General features: G+C 42.2%; 1 protein-coding gene across 2 annotated transcripts in view; it reads left to right on the forward strand.

Moving 5' to 3' along the window:
• The window catches only part of LOC105279513 (tRNA dimethylallyltransferase), a 134687-nt gene that overhangs the window by 84783 nt on the left and 25707 nt on the right, over positions 1 to 24197 (forward strand). For both annotated transcript variants that reach the window (XM_011339345.2, XM_026972777.1), the window contains exon 4: positions 5395 to 5530. In XM_011339345.2, the coding sequence (XP_011337647.2) occupies positions 5395 to 5530 (136 nt within the window). The remainder of the gene's footprint in view (positions 1 to 5394; positions 5531 to 24197) is intronic.

The following is a 24197-nucleotide window of genomic DNA, read 5'->3' on the forward strand; positions in this document are numbered from 1 at the left end:
TATGATTGAAATAGCTAACGTGACCCAAGGAAGACCTGTGAATATTAAACAAGAACTCAAGTGCCTTTCGAGCTTGACGATTATCCTACATTGTGATTATCATGAATGTAATGTTTATACTGTTTCGTTTATATGTTCCTGATGTTTATACTGATATAAAAAGTGGTATCACAATCGTTCTAAGGCGCGACAAGGAACGTCAATAGCTATTCAATGGTTCATAAATATCGAGACGAGAGACGTATCATTCCGTTACGTAACGAGAGAGCATCCCGAGTTATACCGCCTCGTTAATTATCGTGAATTACGTCCACTGCATGTCGGGAGGAATATTTACGACTTGTCGATCGCGCCGATATATAGACAGAGGGAGAGAGAGAAAGAGAAAGAAAGAGCAACGTTTCCATGTCGTAACGCCGATTGCTTGATGCGAGAGGTCCGCGTACCACTGAAACACGACGACATTATTTTAGCAACTGCGCCATTAGACGTGACATTGGCCCATGCTGATACGTGGGTGGGTGGGCTTTGACCCGATAATCGTGACTGCCCGACGAAAGCCGTCGGATTAATTATCGCCGGATGTTTAGGCGGTCAGGACCTCGGACAAGTGAACTCGACCATTTTGCGTAAATTCTGAGAATGGAATTAGCACGTCCTTCGTCCTCGAACCTCTCAAATATCTGTTGGTCGTACTTTGGATCGCATGCCCCTGCAAAATTTTTAATTAAAGAAATGGGTTTACGCTTTCTCATTATATATATATTTAAAATTACATAGAGGAAAGTCCCCGATTATGAGATACCATATCGATTTTGCCGAATGTAAGGAAATCTATAGGCAGAATGTAAAAATGTAATACGTTATCTTGAAGAGAATTTAATAAGCTTTAGGTTGGTGAAATGAAAAATCTAATTTAAATATTATTTTTTCTGAAAATTAAAAAAATTCGAAAAAAGAGCTTTACGCAAGATCGCGAAAGTGTGCTCCTATTATAAGATACCTTGAGAAATCGGTGTTAAAAGTGCAAAATACATCAGTATTGCAAGTAAAAAACTTTATTAGATATTTTTATAAAAATACTGCTGCCACAGCCTTCGCCAAATCTTCACGATTCCATCAACGCTTCCTCGTTTCTCTAACCTCCATAGTCAGATTCTATAAAAATTAAATACACAAAAATTCGTAATATAAATTCGTATTAACTTTTCTTTAACCTTAACGTAGTATTTTCTTTCTTTTTATTACACTACATAATCTTCATATTTGAGCAATAATTATCTCATATTAAGAGTACCCTGAATATCTCATTATACGAGCCACACGCCTAGCGGTTCCGCGATCATGAAATCTAACCTCTACAATTAAGCAATTCAACAAATCGCGTATTTTCCTGTTACTACGATTCTACTCTATCATTGCATACTGAATTTATTGCCAACCATTTCTTTATTATGTAATAAACAAGGTTTAAAGACTTACCTCAAGTTTCTTTGACATGTTCACAATTTCACAAACCTTTTCTTGCAAAGGCTAAACGCAATAACGAACAATGAATTTTTCACTAATTACATTTTACACCAAGAGTAATAAGTTTATGGTGGAATTAACAGATAGTGCTCACTAGTTTAGCAGAAACTCCATTATCTCATATTAGGAGCATATCTCATAATAGGGGATTCTCCTTTATGTAATTTTTTTTTAAATTACATACAATTACATAAAATGTAATAAATATATATATATATATATTTATTACATTTTATGTAATTTTTACAGCTACCGTGGTTGCTTTCCGGTGCTCTTTCTTATATATAACTTGACTTATCATAATCGACATTTTACGCATATCTTGAATAAAGGCGGACGCCTTGAATGGCAATTCGTCAGGAACGCGTAACATGCAGTGCCACATCGCGCTTACATAATTTCAAGCGACGTCGAACGTCCATTCTGCATTTTTGCGCGAGAAGTTGAACGCTGTCATCTGCAGATGACCTCATTTTGCATCGTAACAACTGCTTTTAACGCGCTGCATCGAAATCCTTTGGCAGATTCATGTACCAGCTTCAGACATCCGAGGCATGCAAGCTGTGCAAGTCGAAGCAGCGAAGTCACCGGACAACTTCGAGTCGTCCCGTGCGAAGGAATCCTACGCGCGTGACGAGAACGCTTTCCACGGCATTAGCATAGTGAGGCATCATGTTCCGTAACTGTATATTTCCCTGTGGAAGTGCAGCTCGACAAGCTGCACGTTTATCGACCCATCCGGTGTTGGAGTTAACTGACCGAAAGCGGGAAGGAACGGAACAACGATATTTTCCGGCGTCGAGATTAAAGACGCCAGTTCGCTGATAATTCCCCACTGATCGCGATTAAGTCCGCAAACGCCTGCACCGTCTGCTCACGTCTGCTCGTGTCTGCTCGCGCACGCTACATCTACACTTCGTGGCTTAGCCTAGGTCAATAAATTTCGCCAGAGACGCTCGGTCGTTTACCTCGTAAACGCCGCACCACATTTCCTCCGAGAATCGTTCGAGTACCTAATTTTCATCTTCTTTTTCTCGCCCTTTTGCTGCCGCGCCTCTCGCGTTCGGCACGCGTTGCAACAAGACGACGACCATCGTCCCGGAAATAGAAAGCGACTTTCAGACACGATGTCGTCGTGGACACGAGTTCGCTCCAGAGTTCAAGTCAGCTTTTAGACCATTTTGGCCGGCTTCCGTGCGTCGTGGTATCCGTTTTCTCGGCGACGAGAGAGCGACGACAACGATGACTCCTCCGATCACGGAATTAGGCGACCCTCGTCGTCGATCAGGGACGTCGCGTCGGGACGATCCGTTAATTCCAGAGATCGCCCCGGCCCGGCCCGGCTTCTAGACAACACTTTCGTTTCCATCGTAGGCCGGCGCGTGTATTTATACACGCGGCAGCACTTGTCAGAAATTTGTCACACACCATCGCGCGTCCGCTTTCATTAACTGTCTTCTCCGCTCTATTATCTCGTCACTCGAGGAAATCCTCGAGTTCGATCGCGACGGATCAATCGACGAATGGTTCTTTTGTCATACTTGAGCTCGACTAAGTAGCGGTTGTCATGCTGTGGATGCGCGATGAGGACAATAACGGAAACCTCGAGATTGAAATCGCCTTGACAGCATATTAATTAGTTTGTATCGAACGTAAAACTCGTTACATACATTTCTCTTAATATGTATAATATTAGGAGTGTGATTTAGTTTTGAGGGTTTTGCAACAGATGGCTGTAGTGTCAGTTTGTTCCAATAGCTGTTTCCGATAACTGTTGTTTCTTACAGTCTTGACATTATCCATGACATTTAGTAGCATTATAGCAATAGATGCAATAACAGTCGTGTTTATATCATCGTAAAAATGCAACTTCCGAAAGCTCTTTAGCATTTTCGACATGCGTTGCTTTTGTTTTTTAATCAAAAGAAAACTGCGGCTGACGGTTATAGAATTCTTGTGGAAACTTGTGGTGATTCTGCCCCATCAATTAAGACGTGTGAATACTGGTTTAGACGCTTTAAAAGTGGTCATACTGATGTGAAGGACAAAGAACGCTCGGGACAACCAAGAAAGCTTGAAAATGCAGATTTGCAAGCATTATTGCACGAAAATCCAGCACAATCCACTTCAGAACTTGCCAGAGCATTAAATGATCGCACAACAGTTACCAAACATTTACATGAAATGGGAAAAATTCAGAAAGAAGGGAAATGGGTTCGACATGAATTATCGGAAAGTGCCATTGCGAACCGGTTGAACATTTGCATTTCGTTGATCGCCAGGCAAAAAAAGAAGAGTCTTTTGTCTCGGATTGTTACTGGGGATGAAAAGTGGATCTATTTTGATAATCCGAAACGCAGAAAATCATGGGTGGATCCAGGCGAACCATCAACATCCACTCCGAGACGCAATATTCACGGTTCAAAAGTAATGCTCCGTATTTGGTGGGATAGTGTACTATGAGCTGTTAAATCCGCATGAGACTGTCACGGCTGATCGTTATCGACACCAATTGTACAAGTTGAAGCAAGCATTGGACCAAAAACGACCAGCAATTGCGAGTAAACGACGGAAAGTGATTCTTCTTCGTGACAACGCTCGACCTCACGTTGCGTTATCAGTGAAACAAACACTATTAGAGCTTGAATGACAAGTCTTACCGCACCCCGCGTATTCTCCGGACATTGCTCCATGCGATTATTATTTGTTCCGGTGGATGCAACACGCTTTAGAGGATACACACTTTGATAATTTCGAAGAAGTGCGAAAATTCGTCGACGAATGGATCAACTGAAAAGAAGAGTGATTTTATCGTGGTGGAATCCATCTCTTGCCAGAAAGATGGGAAAAAGTGATAGAAAAGGAAGGAAAATATTTTGATTAAGGTATTCATTCATTATCATATTTAAATACATGCGTTTTTGAGCAAAAAAAACCCTCAAAACTAAATCACACCCCTAATATATAATAATATATATTATACATGTATAATATATAAATAAAATAAACTTGTAATATATTCCAAAGAATATGTTATTCAAGTAGCCCACGAGGCAATAATTATTGACAACATGATGCTGTGTATATTAGCATCGAGATAAGAGAATCATGATACGTGCGTGTAATACATCATTATGGAGCATACAACGATGTTTGCTAATTAAGAAGGCGAAGTGACTGCTTCGGTGTCTGTTTGACAAACGAGGTTTTAATAGTCCAGTCCGGCGTGCTGTTGAGTAAGACAACGGTCCGCGGTAATTCACGATGGACGTATCTTGAAATCGCATAATGTTTCCACGCGATCATTCGTCGGACGATATAAATCTGCGGGGCGCGAGTTTGATCTCGAATGAATTTAGGCATCCGATCTAGGAGAGTTGTTAATTTCAAAAAGCGCTTCGGTCTGGCGATGGGAGCGACACGCCGAGCTCTTAAATCGCGCAGTTTAGTATACCGTGCGCCTAAGAGCGAAATTAAATAGAGTTATTAGCGTTTCCGCGGGCGACAAGTTTACGAAGGCGCGGCGCGATTTTACGAGCTCGTAAGATCGGCTCGTTCTCTCGGTGACTTTGAATAACGCGTTTTTGTATTTGTATAATTTGCATTTAAAATTCGCTACGTTACAATCGTAGCATAATAGCAGTATAAATATCAATTTCAATATTTTCTCTTTACTAAAATCGTAAAAAGCTCTCGATTGCAAAAATGGAACAATCAGAATGAGAGCTTCCTCAATACGTTCTTCCACCTGAATCAACGATATCGTCGTTCGGTTTACTTCGTACGAAAGTTAAATCGGATTGCGTACTAAGAAATCGCATCTCTATAGCGGAACTGGTAAAGATTTTGTCGAATCTGTTACAGATCCTTGGAGGTTTTCTACAGACATGGAAAAAGGCATTCCGAACTGCTGAAGAACCAACGTATCGCTGGTGGCTCCGGATTAGGAGGACCCCTGAGATATCCGAACTCCATTATCCTGTGGCTACGCTGTAACGCGGTATGATTCCCCATACGTGGGCGCATGTTCTTGCTCGACACCATTAGACTCCGTACGATCGATATTGCCGCCACTACTGTCATGGGCAGAACGGATGATGTATTACCGAAATAACGACGGAACTATTCCCGTAGTCTGAGTTTTCCGTCAGCTTTCCTAGGCCATTAGATCTCTCACAGTCTGTCTCTGTCAGTATATTTATTGGTTTTCGATTCGTCCTTCCTCGCAAGCAAAAATCTCGCAATGATACGGACACATTTAGACAAAACAGCGATAAAAAGGTTTGTCGATAGAGAAGATTGACACATACGTCGGCTTAATTATTTTCAAGTCACGTGAACACTGTTCTCCTTGTGGGACTGTAAAACCTCTAGTAAAAATAGAGGATTTTATACGTCAGACACTTTCGTGTAGATGTTTCGCGTGTAAATTCTTGTCAAGTGACATTCGGAAGCCATAAAAAGCCATTTAATTGGCGTTCGATGTGACTTTTAACGCATCTTAAAAACTTTTAATCTTCAAATAAAAGTAGAACTTCTTATCTTTACGACGCTGTTTTACGTACGTCTGCAAAATTGTCGGATTTGATGAAAAACTCATCTATAAAGTCCTCTATCTGGTATCATCAATTTCATCAAAGTTGTCGTTCTTTTTATATACAATAATACACTCCCTATTTTTCTCTTTCTTTCTCTCTTTCTTTCCAAATTGGTTTCTATATCTCTACGTTAATCGTTACATGCGTGAAAATATGCATTTTTCGAAACCTTGTCGCACATAAAACGAATTGAATAAATTATTTCCGACCTCACTCGGCGATTTAGACAGGAAAGGCGTAAACGCAATGCAAGTCGCAGACCATACAATATTATCGTATCATGTATAGTTAAAATTTATTTATTGTACGCCGTGGTTGCGCTTTATCAACGTCCTAGAAGCATCGTGCTAATCGGTGGCGCTATATTCAGTGCTTTGATAAATATTTCATTTTATGGGCGCGATAGAAAAGAAATATCCGAAGGACGAGTATTATCGGCGTTCACGCAGTGGGAACGCGCGGGGGTTCGTCGTGTGAGCATCGTTAACGCGTCAATGCGAAATTGCATTCGACGCGTGCGAACAAGCGCACGCACGTGTATGTGTCACACGAATTCATTACCGGGCATTAACATTTAGACTGCCACGTCACTCTTGCAGAATGGATAACGGTTTTAATCATTTAAGTGGACGTGATTCACTAACTTCTAGAAATACTGAATGAGTCCAAAAGAAAATATTATTTATATAATATATATTAATCTAAGAAAAAAATTAACATTATCACGAGCTTGAAATTAATTGAATAATTCAAGTGTTAACTCAGTGCTCATGAATCCTTGTTCGAGTTGACTTATGGGGGTTGCAGTGTGTCGCGACATTTATTCGCGGCTCCAGATCTCAATCGAGATAACTGTAATTCGCAGCGGCGCCACTCGTTTTTCTTAATGAACGATAAAGCTTTATCGCCTTCGAATGTGGCGCGGTCTGGTTTATCGTCGTCACCGATATAGGTCCGGATAATCGATGGCATTGCGGATACTCCGTTCCGTTTCGAAAGAAATCACGTGGATTCCCCCGCGGCGGAGATCACAGGAAATACCGTTCTCTCGGCTGAGCTGATCTAAAAGCTTCGCGGAGAGGAGAGCGTTTAAGTCAAAAACAAAATTAAATCGCCGGTCGAGTCGATGTCGGCTGCAAGAACGACGATTATTTCCAACGCATCGCGATGTACGTCGAAAACGGAGAAAAAAGAAACAGGAGACGTACGTAGAAAGTACGTAGATCATTTGACTGTATTGCGGTGAATTATAATCTCGTGCTAGGGGTTTTTTTCGCCGTCAAACTGTCTGCGTACTTAGCTCCCGCGAGCTCCGCGGCCGCATTTTTCGCTCGTTCTAATTGCTTAATGCGATATCGGGATTGCATCGCCCGTCAAAGTAACGCGGCGTTTCGCAACGGGATAATAAATCACGCGTGCCTCGTGGATGCACGACATTTCGAGGGAATACAAATTACGGGCTAATTACGAGGGTAGACGGTGGTGCTGATTGCACGGCTCGCAAACGCGTCGGGTGCCTAATGCGCAACCACCGGCGTTGCACCGGCTCGACGATACTAAATCGCGTGATTCGTGCAAAAACCTGCTGGAAACGGCTCGATTCCAGAGTACGGCGTTACTTCATCGAAAATGCTTTATGAAGTGCGGCGCAGTAGAGGCGGCCTGGCGGAAGTGCCGATCGTGGCAGCCACTGTCACGAGAACTATCATTTCTCCGGTAGCACTTTCCGCGTTATTAATTTACCTGCGGCCGTTCTGCTGCACCGGCTCGCTCGTATAAATAGAAAAGCAAATAAGGAGATACTTTGCGTCAATAAATACCGCCTGCAGAATTGGCCGCAGGTATGCGAGTTACTTTATTCTGATATTTTCCGCTCGGGTTTTTCCATTTCTTTTGCCCTTTTTGTTCTTTTGCTTATTTTTTGATGTTACTCCTAGTATTATTACGAGTAACCGTGCAATACTTTTAGATTTCAATTAATTAATTTGTATCGATTAATTCTTGTTTCGTGTCTGTTCAATGTGTTTATCATAAAAGGACAAGCGGGGAGAAGCCGCCTGTTTGCGGGCGTTTCAGCGCAGTATCAAATCGCGAAGCCATCCGACATAAACATCGCGTTCGCTGGAAACCACCGGTATCTCAGATACCGCGAAACGATCGATACCCGGCACGATTTTGAAATCGGAAGTCGATCTGTCGGCCTTGCGCCTGCACCGCCTGCGCGCTAACGGCCGTTTGAGAATTTCTTTAGCCTATTGCCGCAAATCTGCGGTCTGAGACTTTCCCTGAGCGCGGCGACGTTAAGTAACGAACGCCGCGTTCGTTCTCGGATAAGGTCCCGTTCACACCGCGTTTCCCAATCGCGCGGCTACGACGCGCGGAATGCAACGCGCCGGGAAATGAATGGAGTCGCGCTGCATTTCGCACGGAACTTATGTATCTCGGTCACTTGTAATTACTTTAGGCGACTTCATCGTTCAACCGCGCGCCCTCGCGCGTTCGTAAGCCGCGTAAATGCGGCACGCTCCGTATCGCGGCCGTCGATCGCGCCCAATCGTAAATTTTCTATTTCAATTACCCTCCGACTCCGATATAATTTTCGATGAATCGAGTAATACGTAACAGCGCAAGACCACGCCTTTTTCAGTAAAGTTCAATCGAACGCAGCTGAGAATACTAGCTTGACTCGGAGATTTAAACACGCGTGAATGACGTCTACGCTTGATATCATGAGGCAATGGAATGCCGATAGAATTTCTATTAAACAACAAACGAATGGAACGCGCAGGGGAGACACCGCAGCGAGCTCGAAATTACTTCGAGGCGCTCTCGTTCTTCGACGAAGATTCAGGCTAGGCTCATTGAGAGAAGACGGTGGAGTGTGAAAGAGGCTTAACGTGGCTCGCGTACGTCGCCGTTCCGTGCACGGATCGCTGACTGCGTTTCGCGAACAGCCGCACTGGAATGCCAGATTTTTCTGCCATGGTGCAAATACTCCCCTCTCGGCTACCTTTCCATCGATCCTTTGCAACCACTTGGGCACACGTACGTGCGTACGTGCGAGCGCACACGACGATCGCACGGACGAACTTCCGCCCCTTCTCCATCGGAGAGTGAGAGGCGATACGATTTGCTTTTCCCGTTATCGGTTTGCAACCGCCACCTTTGATAGAGTGGATCGATTAAACTCTCTCGCGCGCGCGCGATCGAGGATCTCGTTGCCCGGGCTAGTTGTAAAATTACGAAAGGATCAGCGATTCCGGAAGATGTAAATGCCGCCGGCACGTAAAATAAAATAGAGCGTGAAGTGAAATGAACAAATTGAATGAAGCTGTTTCACGAATGCAGCTTTGTGGATACTGACGTGCAAAAAATTCAATCTTAGCAGAATAAAATTTTGAAAAACGACGTCGTTTCACGGGTAACGTTTTCCAAATATTATTAAGATCATGATTTTTGAATGGTTATCGAAGACAGTGTTGAAGCGCTTCGCCTTACATTCCTGCTCAATTGTTGCACATTCGTCAGTCACATCCCCATCATTTTTGTTCACCGTATCCGAAATATGTATAAATAGCGCCCCGTCGAAATGACTTGCGTCTTGAATCATCGGCAACTATCTAGGAACCGCGATGACGGTCGTGTCACTCGGTCATTAACTGTCCTGATGTCCGCGTGATTACGTCCATTCGAGTATTAATAGTGTCTCGTGCTTCGCGTATCCTTTTTTATTTTCGCCATAAAGTCCATATCCACTCGCGGAAGCGATCCGGTAAGTAAGTTGACCATCACCGGTCCGCATCACCGGCTTGAAATGGGTCGGGTTAAAATAAAGTTCCTCTGAGTAATTCCGCCCACGTGACGGTTGACGTCCGCGTCGGAGTGCGAAATTCCTCCTCTCGAACGTCAACGAGGAAGTCGTCACGCGACACGTCTCTCGCCTCCTCGCGTTTGCATATAGATCGCCGATCGGTGAAGGTCCGCATCCGTCAATGCAATCGCGTCCTCGATATTCACGAGAGGATCGCCCGCTCGATCGATCGAATAAATTGAGACAGTGCAAGTGGACTGAAAGAACCGAGCGGACTGAAATGCACGAGCGTGTAGTTTTTTTTATGGAATGAGATAAACTTGTGAGGATTAATTATCATCGTTCACACAACGCTTCGGGTTATGCATTTTTATATTGTACCTATATTATATATCTTCTTGTGTTTTTTACACAGTAAATTTCAATGTTGCATCGAAGAAGTTCGACCTAAGTGTATCGTATCAGCAGTCCATATCATGTAATAAAAATCTCCTGGCATCTCTCGCTGTTCGTGATTTTGCGAACATTGTTTCGTGCATTCTTCTCTTTTTGTAAAGATATCCAAGCGCGTTTTTCTCATGAAAACGAGAGTTTTCTGTTCGCGATGGGGGAAAGACACGAGAGAGACCAGATTTCACTATCAAAACTCTCGGTTAAAGTCGAATCGATGAAGAAAAAAAAGAAAAAGAAAAGCACAAAGATTGACGGAAGTGGAAGACGAGCGGCGTCGCGATGGCTAATTCGTGAAGCGGATACTAATTATTACGAGGGGGCACAACCGCGTTTAAGTGCGCGTAAACGCGCGCATCCGCGTCGACCCTCGGCCCTTGCCGCATGCTCCTTGCGCGATACCGTTCAAAAGTCGCGCGCGTTATACTGTCTCTACTCTCGCAGTTCATTAAAGTCGAAAACGGATTTGTGACGGCCGAATTTCGTCTCAGCGGCTCAGATGCGGATAAATTCCTCTGTCATCTTCTGTCGCTGCAATTAGCGTGCGTCGTTAAACGCTTGTCACCGTTTCGTCCGGAACACCGATCCAGAATAGACGATGAGCCTGTGCGAAGTCATTAATGATTCCATTTCACGAGTCACCAAAAGTACCAAGTTCTGGCGTTTCGGCAGTTTTTTGCCCATCGAGAACGATGCCATCGTGATATCTGGCGGTAGAGTACCGCATCGCGTCCGCATTGCGGATGCGAGAAATCCAGACAACGACAAGCACGCTCCAGGAGAGATCGCCGCCACCATCGAGATCCGTCCAGATTGCCAAGAGACGAAAAGCCATCGCGAAAAAACTGCTGCCTTGCCGGAGAGCGGAGGCTTGAGTCGCGGTATATTTATTCGCGGATTTATTCAACAGATTTTTTCCTGGGAATAAATCGGCTGAAAATCAGGTCTCGCGCGCGGCAAGTGGCTCGCGATCCTGGCCTGGCCGTCGAACGGATATTAATTATTATGCGAGGCATAAGCGTGTTCAAGTATGCGTAAATGAGTGCATCCGCGCGATGCGCCTTGAAGTAGTTCAATGCTACTTTGTATCGGAAGCTTCGCCGAGAAGCCCACGCGGACTCACGTCTATCCGCGTTCTTCAATGTAATTTAAGGTTTCTTAAAACATCAGCTTCAGGATGTAATGTAGATATACGTAAATAGAGGTGTTCGAACGATACATCTTGTAATAGTAATCAAATATTGCATGCTACTATGTAATTAATATTGTATGTTTTTTTTACAAAATCCTGAAATCTCATATTTTTCTCGTGGCTTTAATTCTCTAAATTTCCGTTTGTTATATGGCGTCGCGACGCTACCGCGTCGCTTGATATTGCATGCTATTATGTAATTAATATTGTATGTTTTTTTTACAAAATCCTGAAATCTCATATTTTTCTCGTGGCTTTAATTCTCTAAATTTCCGTTTGTTATATCCTCGTATGTATGACATGACGTCTTGACGGAATTTGTTTTCATAAACTTCGGACTTCGCACTCCGGTTTATCAACATGAAAATTGCTACTTCAGTGACAGAAAAATGTGTTTATCACGGGGAAGGGTATCAAGGAAATTCATGCAGTAGAGCCTTTCTTCCGTATGCATAAATTTTATTAGCTTCCAAGAACGATTCAATCGACGTCAGTTTACATGATTGTTTACGATACGTTGCTATTTTTCATCTTTTTATTCGCGAGGATCGGCTGTCTGTTTGCGAAATGTTATCCATGCGCATTGATCTTTTTCGCTCTGAGCTCTCGTACTTCATCCAGCGACAGTTCTCCCCGCTGCGAGAAGTTCACGGCCACATTTGCATTAACTGCAAACATATGCGCTTTGGCACGTCTAAACAGTATTACGCACGACATGTCCTTATTCAATCTATCTAGCGTCCTCGATATATTGTAACTGTCTCGCTATCGCGTAAATAATTTTATTTACTTTAATGTATAATTAATGTATAATTATACTTTAGCGAAGTGAAAATACACGTGTTTTTGCATCTGTTAGTATTAAATTATCCTACATTGCAGAAAAACATTGTGCTTGTTTTAGAACAGTTAATAATTAGAGATGAAAATAGACAGCTAAACTGAATTTATTATCTTGCGTGATTTTGTTTTGCAAATATGCAAATTACATATTACAAATCATCTTTTTTAATACAAGTTTGTTATTTGTTTGCTTTTGTGACGTTTGAATGATCATCATATTAATAACTTATTTATTTCAGTGAAAATAAGTTTTCATAAATAGTTGCTTAAATTAATTATTATACAATAATAATCGCAAGGATTAAAAACTATATCAAAGATTATATTCGCATATAATCTTTTCAACAGAATTGCATTACGTTTATATAATTCGTAGCAGTTTTACGAACTACTTTCTAGATTTATTTACATCAAATGCGACAAAATTTTAAATAGTGTGATTGAGTAATTTAATATTTTCCTTGAACTGCTTGAAAATTCCTGCATACAGTTTACGGTAGTCATAGAGAGTTGCGAGTCATATACATTTCTATTAGACTTAAAACGTTCTGTCTTCTGCTTCGCGATTTACGGCGGTGTAACTTCATTCCAAACCCCTTACGTTCTAGCCCCTATTACCAGTCGTATTTTAAGACTTATCGTCCACGCAGACGCGAGTAAATTATGCAAATTCTATGAAGAATTAAACTGTGCCTTCCAGATAGGGGCGTCGTAAAGTAGCATAACAGCTGCAGTATCGTTAGAATGTAGATTGAACCTCGTTTAACTTCAGCGCTACTTAGATCGTCACTTCGTCTTTTTCAGTTCACGATTTATTAGAAATCGACTTAGAAACAGATATTCCAATAGCCGATAATAAATTGTCGATCGTCATGCGTAATTCGTGACGTCGAGGATGTAACATCAAAGTGCGCGATCTGTAAAACTCTCTTCTCGGGTCAAATCAGCTGAAAAATCAGCTTGCCGTGATAATGCCGGCCTTATTGCGGGACACGATCGACGCAAAAGTTGCACGCTGAGAAATGACATCCGAGACGGCCCAAGGCACCGTGTGCGACGAGCGTAAAATTCGTCTGACTCGAGTCGGCCCGTTGCTACTTTCTACGGCCGCCCCTTATTAGCGCTCGTATCTGCCTCCCAGTGCGTGCGTATGTACGCGTGTACGCGTTCTCTCACCCATGCATCTGTACTGAACGGTGTTGCACATGCGTGCACGTACGCGCCGGGAGCGATACGTAGTAGTAGTAGATTAGCAGTAGCAGTAGTAGTAGTAGCAGCAGCAGCAGCAGTGTAGTAGCGCTGCGCGTGCACCGGCCGCGTTATTTTTATGAATGACTCGCCGACAACGTAATCCCGCGCGTGCAACCGCGACGGCGCGTTGCAGCCTCGTGGCCGCATCCGCGTCACCCGGCCGGCGTACGATAGAAAGTTGAATGGATAGAACGCGCGCAACGTCAATCGCATTCGCGACGTTGCTTAGAAAACCCACTTTTTAGAATTTTTCAGAATACTTGGACAGCTATGCTGATTTGTCAATGAAATTCCCAAACTTTTTATATCAATTTTTAACCTGTCTATTTACAAAATTTTGGAGACTCTTTTTGTAAGTACAAAATTGTTTTTAATTTTTGTATAAAAAATGTTAAATTTTAATGTTTAGATAATGAAAGAGGTATTTATTATGTTGCGGTCTCATATTGGGTATATTTTATCTCATGTTATATTTTAAATATTTTATATATTCAAATAATAAACAAATGTTCTTCGACCACCACTGGCTAAAAATATATTTAAAACGCACAACGTTTCGGCTTAATTTAAAGCCCTTATCAAGTGCAAACCAATTAACATCATTTTCTGTAAACAAGATATAATATAAGTACAAAGAACCAAAAAAAATACAAATAAAATACAAATAAAACCTTACTGTTAGAAAATGATATATAATGTTAAAAAAATGATATATAATATTAAGGTAACGGGGTAACACATCCGTACCACACGAGTCATAGATCAAGACTAACTCAGCAAAACAACTTATGTGTTTGTCACAATACCGTCGTAAACATCTGACTTTATCTGACAGGTTCTCGGTGTCTCGTTTAAGATTAATCTTAAAATCTTAAAATCTAAGATTTATCTTAGAATCTTAGATTAAGATTAGTGTGTGGTACGGATGTGTTACCCCGTTACCTTAATATTATATATCATTTGTTTAACATTATATATCATTTTCTAACAGTAAGGTTTTATTTAGTGATTATTTGTATTTTATTTGTATTTTTTTTGGTTCTTTGTACTTATATTATATCTTGTTTACAGAAAATAATATTAATTGGTTTGCACTTGATAAGGGCTTCAAATTAAGCCGAAACGTTGTGCGTTTTAAATATATTTTTAGCCAGTGGTGGTCGAAGAACATTTGTTTATTATTTGTATTCATTATTTCCTGGCGGTTATAAATACTTGGTTATTAATTTTATATATCACAGGAATTAAAGGGATTGAATGAAATTCACCGAATTTTTAACCACGCCTTGTTTCGACTGAACAACGTTTCGGGTAGATAAACGATCGATTTTCTCCGGTTATCAACAGCAGCCCACAACCGTTCACGGTGTTTGTTGTTCCAGATTACACGAAGGGGGATTCGCGCGATAAAACTCGCTTATATTATTATATCTCGTTATATAACGGAATATTTTGGGAACGCTTCCGGAATTCTACGGAATTCGCGGTTCTCATCAAATAATCACGAATCGCACGATAAGTGATGCGATAAGCGAAAGACATGTATTGACGAGTCGCGCGATTCCGTTTCGCGTTCTGAGGAAATCAGTGATTGAGTTTATTTAGCGATGATAAGTTATATCATCGGTTTTTATTACTGCAACAGTTCGCAATAAATTCGATATACGCGGATTCGTGTTCATTAAGAAAAAGAAGTTTTAAGGACACATAAGATGATTATCGCTAACTAAAACAGCGCATATAAAAAGGCACACGACATGCGAAAACTCCCGAATTATTAGGTGCTTGCAAAAGTTCGTATGATATTAAAGTCATCTTCCTCTCTTCTGGCTCTTTCCCATTGCTTGTAAATGGTGGGACAGTGTTGATTCATTAACTCCAAGCTGTAAAATGCACTACAGTAAACGCTACAGTACTGGAAACGCAACGCAGTGACTGCTTCGAAAAATTGTTTAATCGGTTCCAGCGTTGTATTGAATCCACTCAGAAGAAGGGGATTTAAAGTATTTTGGATAAAAGAAAATAAAAACAAAAAATAATGAACATCTTGTATTGTTCTCGGTATACCAGTCGCACCAGAGGCTGAACAAATCTGTAATATCTTCTCGTGGAACATTCTGTTCCCTCATGCGTACCTCGAACTTCATCGGAACGCGTCTGTGTGCGTGCGTAGGAAACATCACTTCGCGTGTCCAAGCGAGTAGGAGGGGGAGGAAGGAGGGGAAGGAGGACGAGGAGAGGGGCGCGTTTCCTGCTATCCAGGGAACGCGGCGCGATGGGAAAAGGGTCATCGAATGGCCCTGAGTTCGGGGTCATCCGTCTCGGAGGATGTCTGGACGTTAATTAAAATGTGCCGCGCATCTGGCGGAGTGCCGCTCCTTTCTTCCATTCTCTCCCTTTCCTCCCCGTAATCTCCTGCCTGTTCTCTCTGCCCTTCATCCGCGTCTCATCCTTCGCGCGCGCTCGCGGTCCGACTTCTTCTCGTGTGCGGGATCGCGCGCACTCACGCACTCGCGAGTCGCGACTTTCGGTGCGACCGGGAATTGTCACTTGGACGGCAGCTGCCGACAGGGTCGTCGTCATCGTCATCACCGTCTTCCATGCGAGGAGATTCTCCACTCGAGAAACGTATCGTCGCGGACCGTCCCGAGCCGCCGTGTCGTCACTTCCTGCCACCAACCGACCGACCACCGACTGACGCAACGAACCGCCACTATGCCCTTCAAAATGCGCGCCAACACGGCCGACGATACTTGATAGCTTGCATCGCACGTTCTTCGCAAAAACGAAAATGGAATGGGCGAGAAGGGAAACGGTCGATCTGCCTTGATTTTTGTGCGTCTGTTAACAACTTTGCGGGTTCTTCGAGATGAAACCAAATGGAGCGGGACGATTTGCGATGCAGAAAAGAAAGTGCGACTCGCATCTTTTTGAATGTTCGTATCGTTCGTTTGGCGGCTTAGCGGCTGATGATAAGCTCGTTATTGCTTTACTAATCATATCTGGCAGAGTTTATTGCTTCGATAAGTCGTTATTTGAGTATTCGTTGTTATGTATATGTATAAATAATGTTCATTGTTCTCAGAGGCGGAAATAAGACTCGCTGGTGCGAGTCCGTACCTCGATATTCTTTATTGCCGACAATAAAGCGTGAGTAAGACGGGACTATAAGGGTCGCTTCAATAGCGAAGAAAGGCGAAGGCCATCCAGTAAAACATTATTTTTTGTATTTTATGCCAGTAGTTCATTTTTCTCGAAATGGTACGTGACCGTGTGTCACTCTTGCGCTTTGTTCTCAGACCACAATTCTATTATGACACAAAAGGCTGACGGAGATAAAAAGAAAATGAAGAATTACCACTTGTAATATTACTTTTATTGCTCGAAATAAGATCTCGGTCATAAATGACACGCCCAGATGCAGAGGAAGTACGGATTTGTTGTGTATTATCGTAAAGTAGGTGCGCGGTATAATGTTTATCGTAAGTAAAAGGTTCATCGCCTTCGATTGGACAGATGCGTAAACGCGGCTCGCGCCTGTGAGTTTTCGGCTTTCCTTTCGTCTCTTAGCCCGTCGGCAATAAAATCGTAAAAAAGTGGTATAAACGACAGCCTGAATAGCCAGGCCGTTCGACCGCTCCTCTCAGCGGGACAGTCCTTAGGAATTTATTTCTCGCATCCGTGCGCCATTTCGCAGACTCCGGTCGTAACTTGTGGCCTTCGCAGCGCTTACGTTAGGAAACGTCGGCTCAGAGTACAGTTAATTCGTCGTTTTTAGCCGTTTCCATTCTGCAAAGTCGAAGGACTCTAAGTAAACAGAGGATCCAAGCGTCATTTGAAGATGACATTAAGTGGAAACTAATGTGACATTAGGATTCACGCAATGTCGGAATCATGGCTGTTAGGCGTACGTAAAAAGAAGCCATGCAACAGCACAATGTGGTTTAGAAATTATCACTGACAGTAAGCGTACTTCATATAGACATTTCTCATTTTCTCATGTTACGTCGCGAAGAAGCAAGTTCTGCAGAAGTCTCGCTTGGAACGAGCACTCAACGTATCGAATACATACAATCAATATACAATCAATCACTCTCGGATTCACTTTGTTTTAGTTATTTCGGACAGGATGGGCGCACGAAAGAGATGGATTATCACGTTCTTATGATCAAGTTTCCTTGTCTCGTCAAAGGAAACTCGCAGGACGCCCGATCTCGTCCTTTGGACCAGACGATCATCGGGGGTTTGCCTCTCTTATCGCGGTCTCGTGAAAATCACTCCGGACGTCGGACCACTCGTGCTGCCGATCTATCCGACCTCAGGATCCGGGAAGCTGTCGATAGGGAAACCCGTTGAACCAGTCGGCCGCGAAATCAAAGTCCTCCGCACGAAGCGAATGTCTGATCAAAGGAGGAGAGGCAAGAGAAAAGCTCTTTTCCAATTCGTTCTCTGTCGTTATTTCATACGTCGTTTTTTTATTATTTATTATTTTATATTCAATTTACATATCTCTAAAATATATATTTAAATGATTTCTTTGAGTACCGAATGTTAGTATTAATTTCGAACGATTACAGATTTTACCAGGATGATTAAATGCATTTTTGGGCAATAATAGAGAGAGAGAGGAGAGAGAGAGAGAGAGAGAGAAATACGATTTTTAAAGTATAATCGAAAAGTCGCGGCAACGGCCGCGGCGTCGGAAATTTTCGACGCGCGGAGCGTCTTTTAAAATTAGACAAGCCTCCCACGATATCGGTGCCGCGGTGTGAACGCGCTCTTAATACCATGGGTCCACAGTAGGCGCTATTAATAAAGCAATTATAAGGGCTACGACCGCGCTATCGTGGTTACTCAGTTACGAGCCCATTTGCTCGTGAAATTTGGACGCGCTGTCAGGGAGAATTTACGCGACACTCCGCGTGCTTTCGGAAGTGCATTAAATGTTTCTCCCCTTCACGTGCTTTATCGTGAATATCGATGTATTTTATTGTACATCGGCAGTGTATGTGATGAAATATTCGTTGTAATTGTAATCTACCTGCGCTGTTTCGGATTACTTTTAAACTCTTTGAAGCATAGTGATATGAAAAATGTCCCACTTTTTTAGTGCTTGAATGTGGAATGTTATTCATATCACCTTTAAGGGGGGAGCCTGCTTTAGAACGCTGAAAATAAGGTATATTTTACGAATTGTTTTTGGAGAAACTATACAGCGGATCATTATAAAACTTTTATGCATTTATTAGTACATGTTTAAAGATAAAAAAATTATTTTTTGATTTGAATATATCGCTCGTAGAGGTCGTCCTGGAGAAATCTTAGTGCAGCCGCGTCGCCGGCATTGCAAATTGGTGAGCATTCTCCTGCCTCCGAATTTCGTCTAAACTGAAAAATTGAAATATCTTCTCGTTATTTATGAATTCCCATCGTCGATGAACCAAAGAGAGAAGAAAAAAGTTGAAAAGTGCCAAAATGGTGGAGCTTAGAACACAAAAGTACGATTTTTAGGCAAAGTTGTTGAACTTTTTCATGCAAAAATAATTGTTTAACTTAATGTTTTTATGAATATTAAAGGTTCATCGACGATGGGAATTCATAAATAACAAGAAAATATTTCAATTTTTCAGTTTGGATGAAATTTGGAGGCAGGAGAATGCTCACCAATTTACAATGCTTCGTAAAATTATACCTTATTTTTAACGTTCTAAAGCAGGTTCCCCCCTTAAATCGTGAAAGTACTAGAAGCACAAAGGTTTATATTCAGTCCCACCTATTTAATATAGTTAGAGACTCTATTAACAAACAAACAAACAAACAAACACACACACACACAGATGTCAGATGTCAATTATTTTTGTTTTTATTATTTTGTGTAATTTTGTATTCCAAATAATTAAAATAAAACTATTTTGTCACATTTTATACAAATGAAATTTTTGTGCATCTAGGCATTTTTTGTTGTAAAATCCTGCAGTGCTTCAAAGAGTTAACGATGGCGACCTAAACATATCTGTTTAGAATTACATTATCATGTAAGATCAGTAGCAAGGAACAATTATTGATGCAGGGAAATTGTTTTTTCATATATATTTAAAACTCTCGCTTTGCAGTTCCTCGTTCTCTCTCTGTTTTATGAAAATTATATTTGTCTCAATCTCATTAGCGAAAAAGCAATAATCCAGATAAATAATAATCCAGTTACCCTTCGCTTTTAATATCAACGGATGACTCACTATTTTTCCTCCGGGACCGAAAGATACCGTGTCACACACGGGGTCAGAAATTGCTCACCCCGGGATAGAAGCATAGAAAGAGAAAAATGAAGAGATCGGGATCGAATTTTCCCAGGAGAACAAGAGAGAGAGAAAGACATACGGAGACAGAGAACGGGCGATTCGGAACCGGCGTCAGCTTTTTCTGTCGTCGATCTCTCATTCTCCCGGCTGGCTTTTTATCGGGCCGCGTCTCGCATGCGGATCTGACTGCGGTGGTTTTAGACACCGCGGCACGCATGGCATTTCCGGCAACTCGACCCGGCGCGGCGCGAAGTCGAGAGTGCATTTGCAGGATAGCGGTGCCGAGAACGCGAGAAAGAAAGAGAGAGAGAGAGGGAACGCTCTCGAGAGAGGCCGTCGTACTTTTTATTCGCCGCTGAATTCGTTGTAAGGATGATGAGCGAGCGAATGACGACGCGCGTCGCGCCGACCGGGGTTACGACCATTTGTCCGTAGCGCGACCGCGCCGATGCGGCCACGGCGGAAGCCGCGAGGATTATCGTCGACCCGGGGCACTTCTTCCCGGACGTCTCGTTCGGAGACCCGTGCCAAAAAGCCGTTCTCCGGCCCCGACCGCTTCCGTCCCGTTCGCCGAATCCTCGGAAGCGGATCAGCAGATCAGGATTAAAATGACCTTTCCTAATCCGAATCTCCTAATCCATCCGAAGCTATAATGCGAACCGCGTACGTGGAGCAGAGGGCTTTCAAGTTAATAGGATAATGTGCAGTCAAAGGGGGTGGTGGTGAGGAAAGACGATCTTCTTGGAATATTGGCAGATGGAATAATAGCCTTGTTTAATAAATTCGAAGTTTCTGTATAGTTTCTTTTCCCAACTTTCCACAATTCATATTCGATTCTTGCCCGAAAGTGCAACGGTTTGAATGCCCCACAGCTCATAGGAACGTTGTCGCAACTTAAGTTTTAGGATTCTATGTGAGTTTGTTCCTTCACGGTGGACAATTATTTGCATCTCTCATCAGCGCGTTTTTTATAGATAGTATCTCCACTTTGAAGACTAAAAACAGAACTGAGGCTGAAAATAACCGATTCACGAGCACAAGATTGAGCGAGTGCCGATGAATGGCGCAGCGTCTATTCGGATAATACGTGTTGGGAATTCCGTTTTATTTGACATTCGCGGCTCAAGGAGGTAAGCGAGTGTGACTTGGAGATGCAACGTGCGCTGAAAGTGGCCGGCCAATAAAACAACCTCAATTACCAGGTACGAGGTGGGCGTTAACTACATTTCCGCGACCACGTCCGACGCGATGGAACGCAGTAAAATGAAATGGCTCTCACAGAGCGGTAAAAGGACGGGAGGTTTCGTCCAGCTGATCACCAAGCCTGGGGAATGAAGTCACTAATGTCGCGTCATTAGCTCGTACGTCGCACCGGGAATTTATGGTGTGGCGGCGATGGTGTACGCGCGCGGATTCGAGCGCGCTCGCGGATAACGTAATAGATTTCACCACTTAACGTAGATGGGATTACGTAAGGAGGATATGAAACTCCCTGTCGCCCGTCCTGTAATTGAATGTGCATAATGAAGCGTCTTTGCACGTGCATCCTGCGTTATTACCCCCTCCTCCCCTTAGTCTCCGCACGAAACGATCGCGCCGCAGTTTGATAGGGAGAGCCCGAATCCAACATCGAGTCTGATCGCGAGCAATAGAGGTGATCTTTCTTTAGTGTATGACGCCTTTCACTGAGATACAACGAGAGATATTTAGCTCTCGAATTTCGTGAATTTTCTGAAATTCGAAACGAAATTTTCTGGTTGTTTAATCTCTTGATTTAATTTATTTTGTATCCTTATTTGGATTAAAGTTGCGATTATGAAAAGAAAGATAATCGAAGTCGATGAACTATGCCGATTAATGAAGTTTTAACTATGCCAATTAATGAAGTTAATCTGAATTCTGAATTCTAAATTAATCTGAACTCCTATCGAGTTCTGAATTAACATGAATTAATGAATTCTTATTAGTGATACCGGAGTCGCTTTGCAATAATGATGCTCGTTTAATTATTCTGTTAGCGAAATTATTTTGCGGATGATCGCGGGAGCAATTTCTGCGTTCTCAGAAACGGTAGGGACCTAGAATTCTCTCTCGTGTTCGTGCCCTTGTCTTGTTAATGCTTTGGGTCACACATACATACATACACGTGCAGACACATATGCACACACATGGCATGGCGGCTTCTCTGCCCCCATGTTCTTCCTCTGTCGTGCCGCCCTTCCGATCGCGAAATTATGCCCAGCGGGCCTGCATCGAGTCGTAGAAAATCAAGAAAAAGGACAGATGCGCAGATCTCGGTGAGAACCAGAAATGAAAAAGGATGTTATTTGAAATATGAAAAAAAGACAAATTGGAGATCTATCTGTTCGCGCGACTGTATGCGCGGAGACATTTTCATCTTTGCACAAAAAAATATTTCTAACGCATTGGAGACCTGCAAAAAATGATCAGACTTTTGTATTTTTCTTTTATTATTAGTAAGAAGAAGAAATACTTATAAATATATATTTTAAATACTTTTATATACATATAAATGTTTATATTTAATATATATATTTTTCTATATATTAGGGGTGTGATTTAGTTTTGAGGGTTTTTTTGCTCAAAAACGCATGTATTTAAATATGATAATGAATGAATACCCTTAATCAAAATATTTTCCTTCCTTTTCTATAACTTTTTCCCATCTTTCTGGCAAGAGATGGATTCCACCACGATAAAATCACTCTTCTTTTCAGTTGATCCATTCGTCGACGAATTTTCGCACTTCTTCCAAATTATGAAAGTGTGTTGCATCGACCGGAACAAATAATAATCGCATGGAGCAATGTTCGGAGAATACGCGGGGTGCGGTAAGACTTGCCATTCAAGCTCTAATAGTGTTTGTTTCACTGATAACGCAACGTGAGGTCGAGCGTTGTCACGAAGAAGAATCACTTTCCGTCGTTTACTCGCAATTGGTGGTCGTTTTTGGTCCAATGCTTGCTTCAACTTGTACAATTGGTGTCGATAACGATCAGCCGTGACAGTCTCATGCGGATTTAACAGCTCATAGTACACTATCCCACCAAATACAGAGCATTGCTTTTGAACCGTGAATATTGCGTCTCGGAGTGGATGTTGATGGTTCGCCTGGATCCACCCATGATTTTCTGCGTTTCGGATTATCAAAATAGATCCACTTTTCATCCCCAGTAACAATCCGAGACAAAAGACTCTTCTTTTTTTGCCTGGCGACCAACGAAATGCAAATGTTCAACCGGTTCGCAATGGCACTTTCCGATAATTCATGTCGAACCCATTTCCCTTCTTTCTGAATTTTTCCCATTTCATGTAAATGTTTGGTAACTGTTGTACGATCAACATTTAATGCTCTGGCAAGTTCTGAAGTGGATTGTGCTGGATTTTCGTGCAATAATGCTTGCAAATCTGCATTTTCAAGCTTTCTTGGTTGTCCCGAGCGTTCTTCGTCCTTCACATCAGTATGACCACTTTTAAAGCGTCTAAACCAGTATTCACACGTCTTAATTGATGGGGCAGAATCACCATAAGTTTCCACAAGAATTCTATAACCGTCAGCCGCAGTTTTCTTTTGATTAAAAAACAAAAGCAACGCATGTCGAAAATGCTGTTTCGGAAGTTGCATTTTTACGATGATACAAACACGACTGTTATTGCATCTATTGCTATAATGCTACTAAATGTCGTGGATAATGTCAACACTGTAAGAAACAACAGTTATCGGAAACAGCTATTGGAACAATCTGACACTACAGCCATCTGTTGCAAAACCCTCAAAACTAAATCACACTCCTAATACATATTTTCTAATTATTATATCTATTCATTTTATTTAACGAGCATGCGAGTCTCTCGGCTTCGTATCCGAACATTTAATCAGTTATCCGACGAGTTACGGGAAAGCAAGTACGTGGGATCACATTCCTGCTGTGAATTCTCTTCGAGATAGAGATAGAGATTGTAAGATAAGAACTCACTTTCTCTATCTCTCTTTTTCCCTCTAAAAACTTCATTCAATATTGCTCGTTTTATAACCGCGATAGCAAACTGGTTACGATCCTATTCTTACGTGTCGTGTATGTGTCGTACAAAGCTTAACGTAAAAGGACGTGCATCTCAAAGTTTCCTCATAGGCTCTATTTAAGTACTCTTCCCTCGCCTCGACATTATCGGAGAGAAATGGAGAGAGGTTCATTCCGGTT

The sequence above is a fragment of the Ooceraea biroi genome, chromosome 9 (genome assembly GCF_003672135.1).
Source record: "Ooceraea biroi isolate clonal line C1 chromosome 9, Obir_v5.4, whole genome shotgun sequence".
Classification (NCBI taxonomy): domain Eukaryota; kingdom Metazoa; phylum Arthropoda; class Insecta; order Hymenoptera; family Formicidae; genus Ooceraea; species Ooceraea biroi.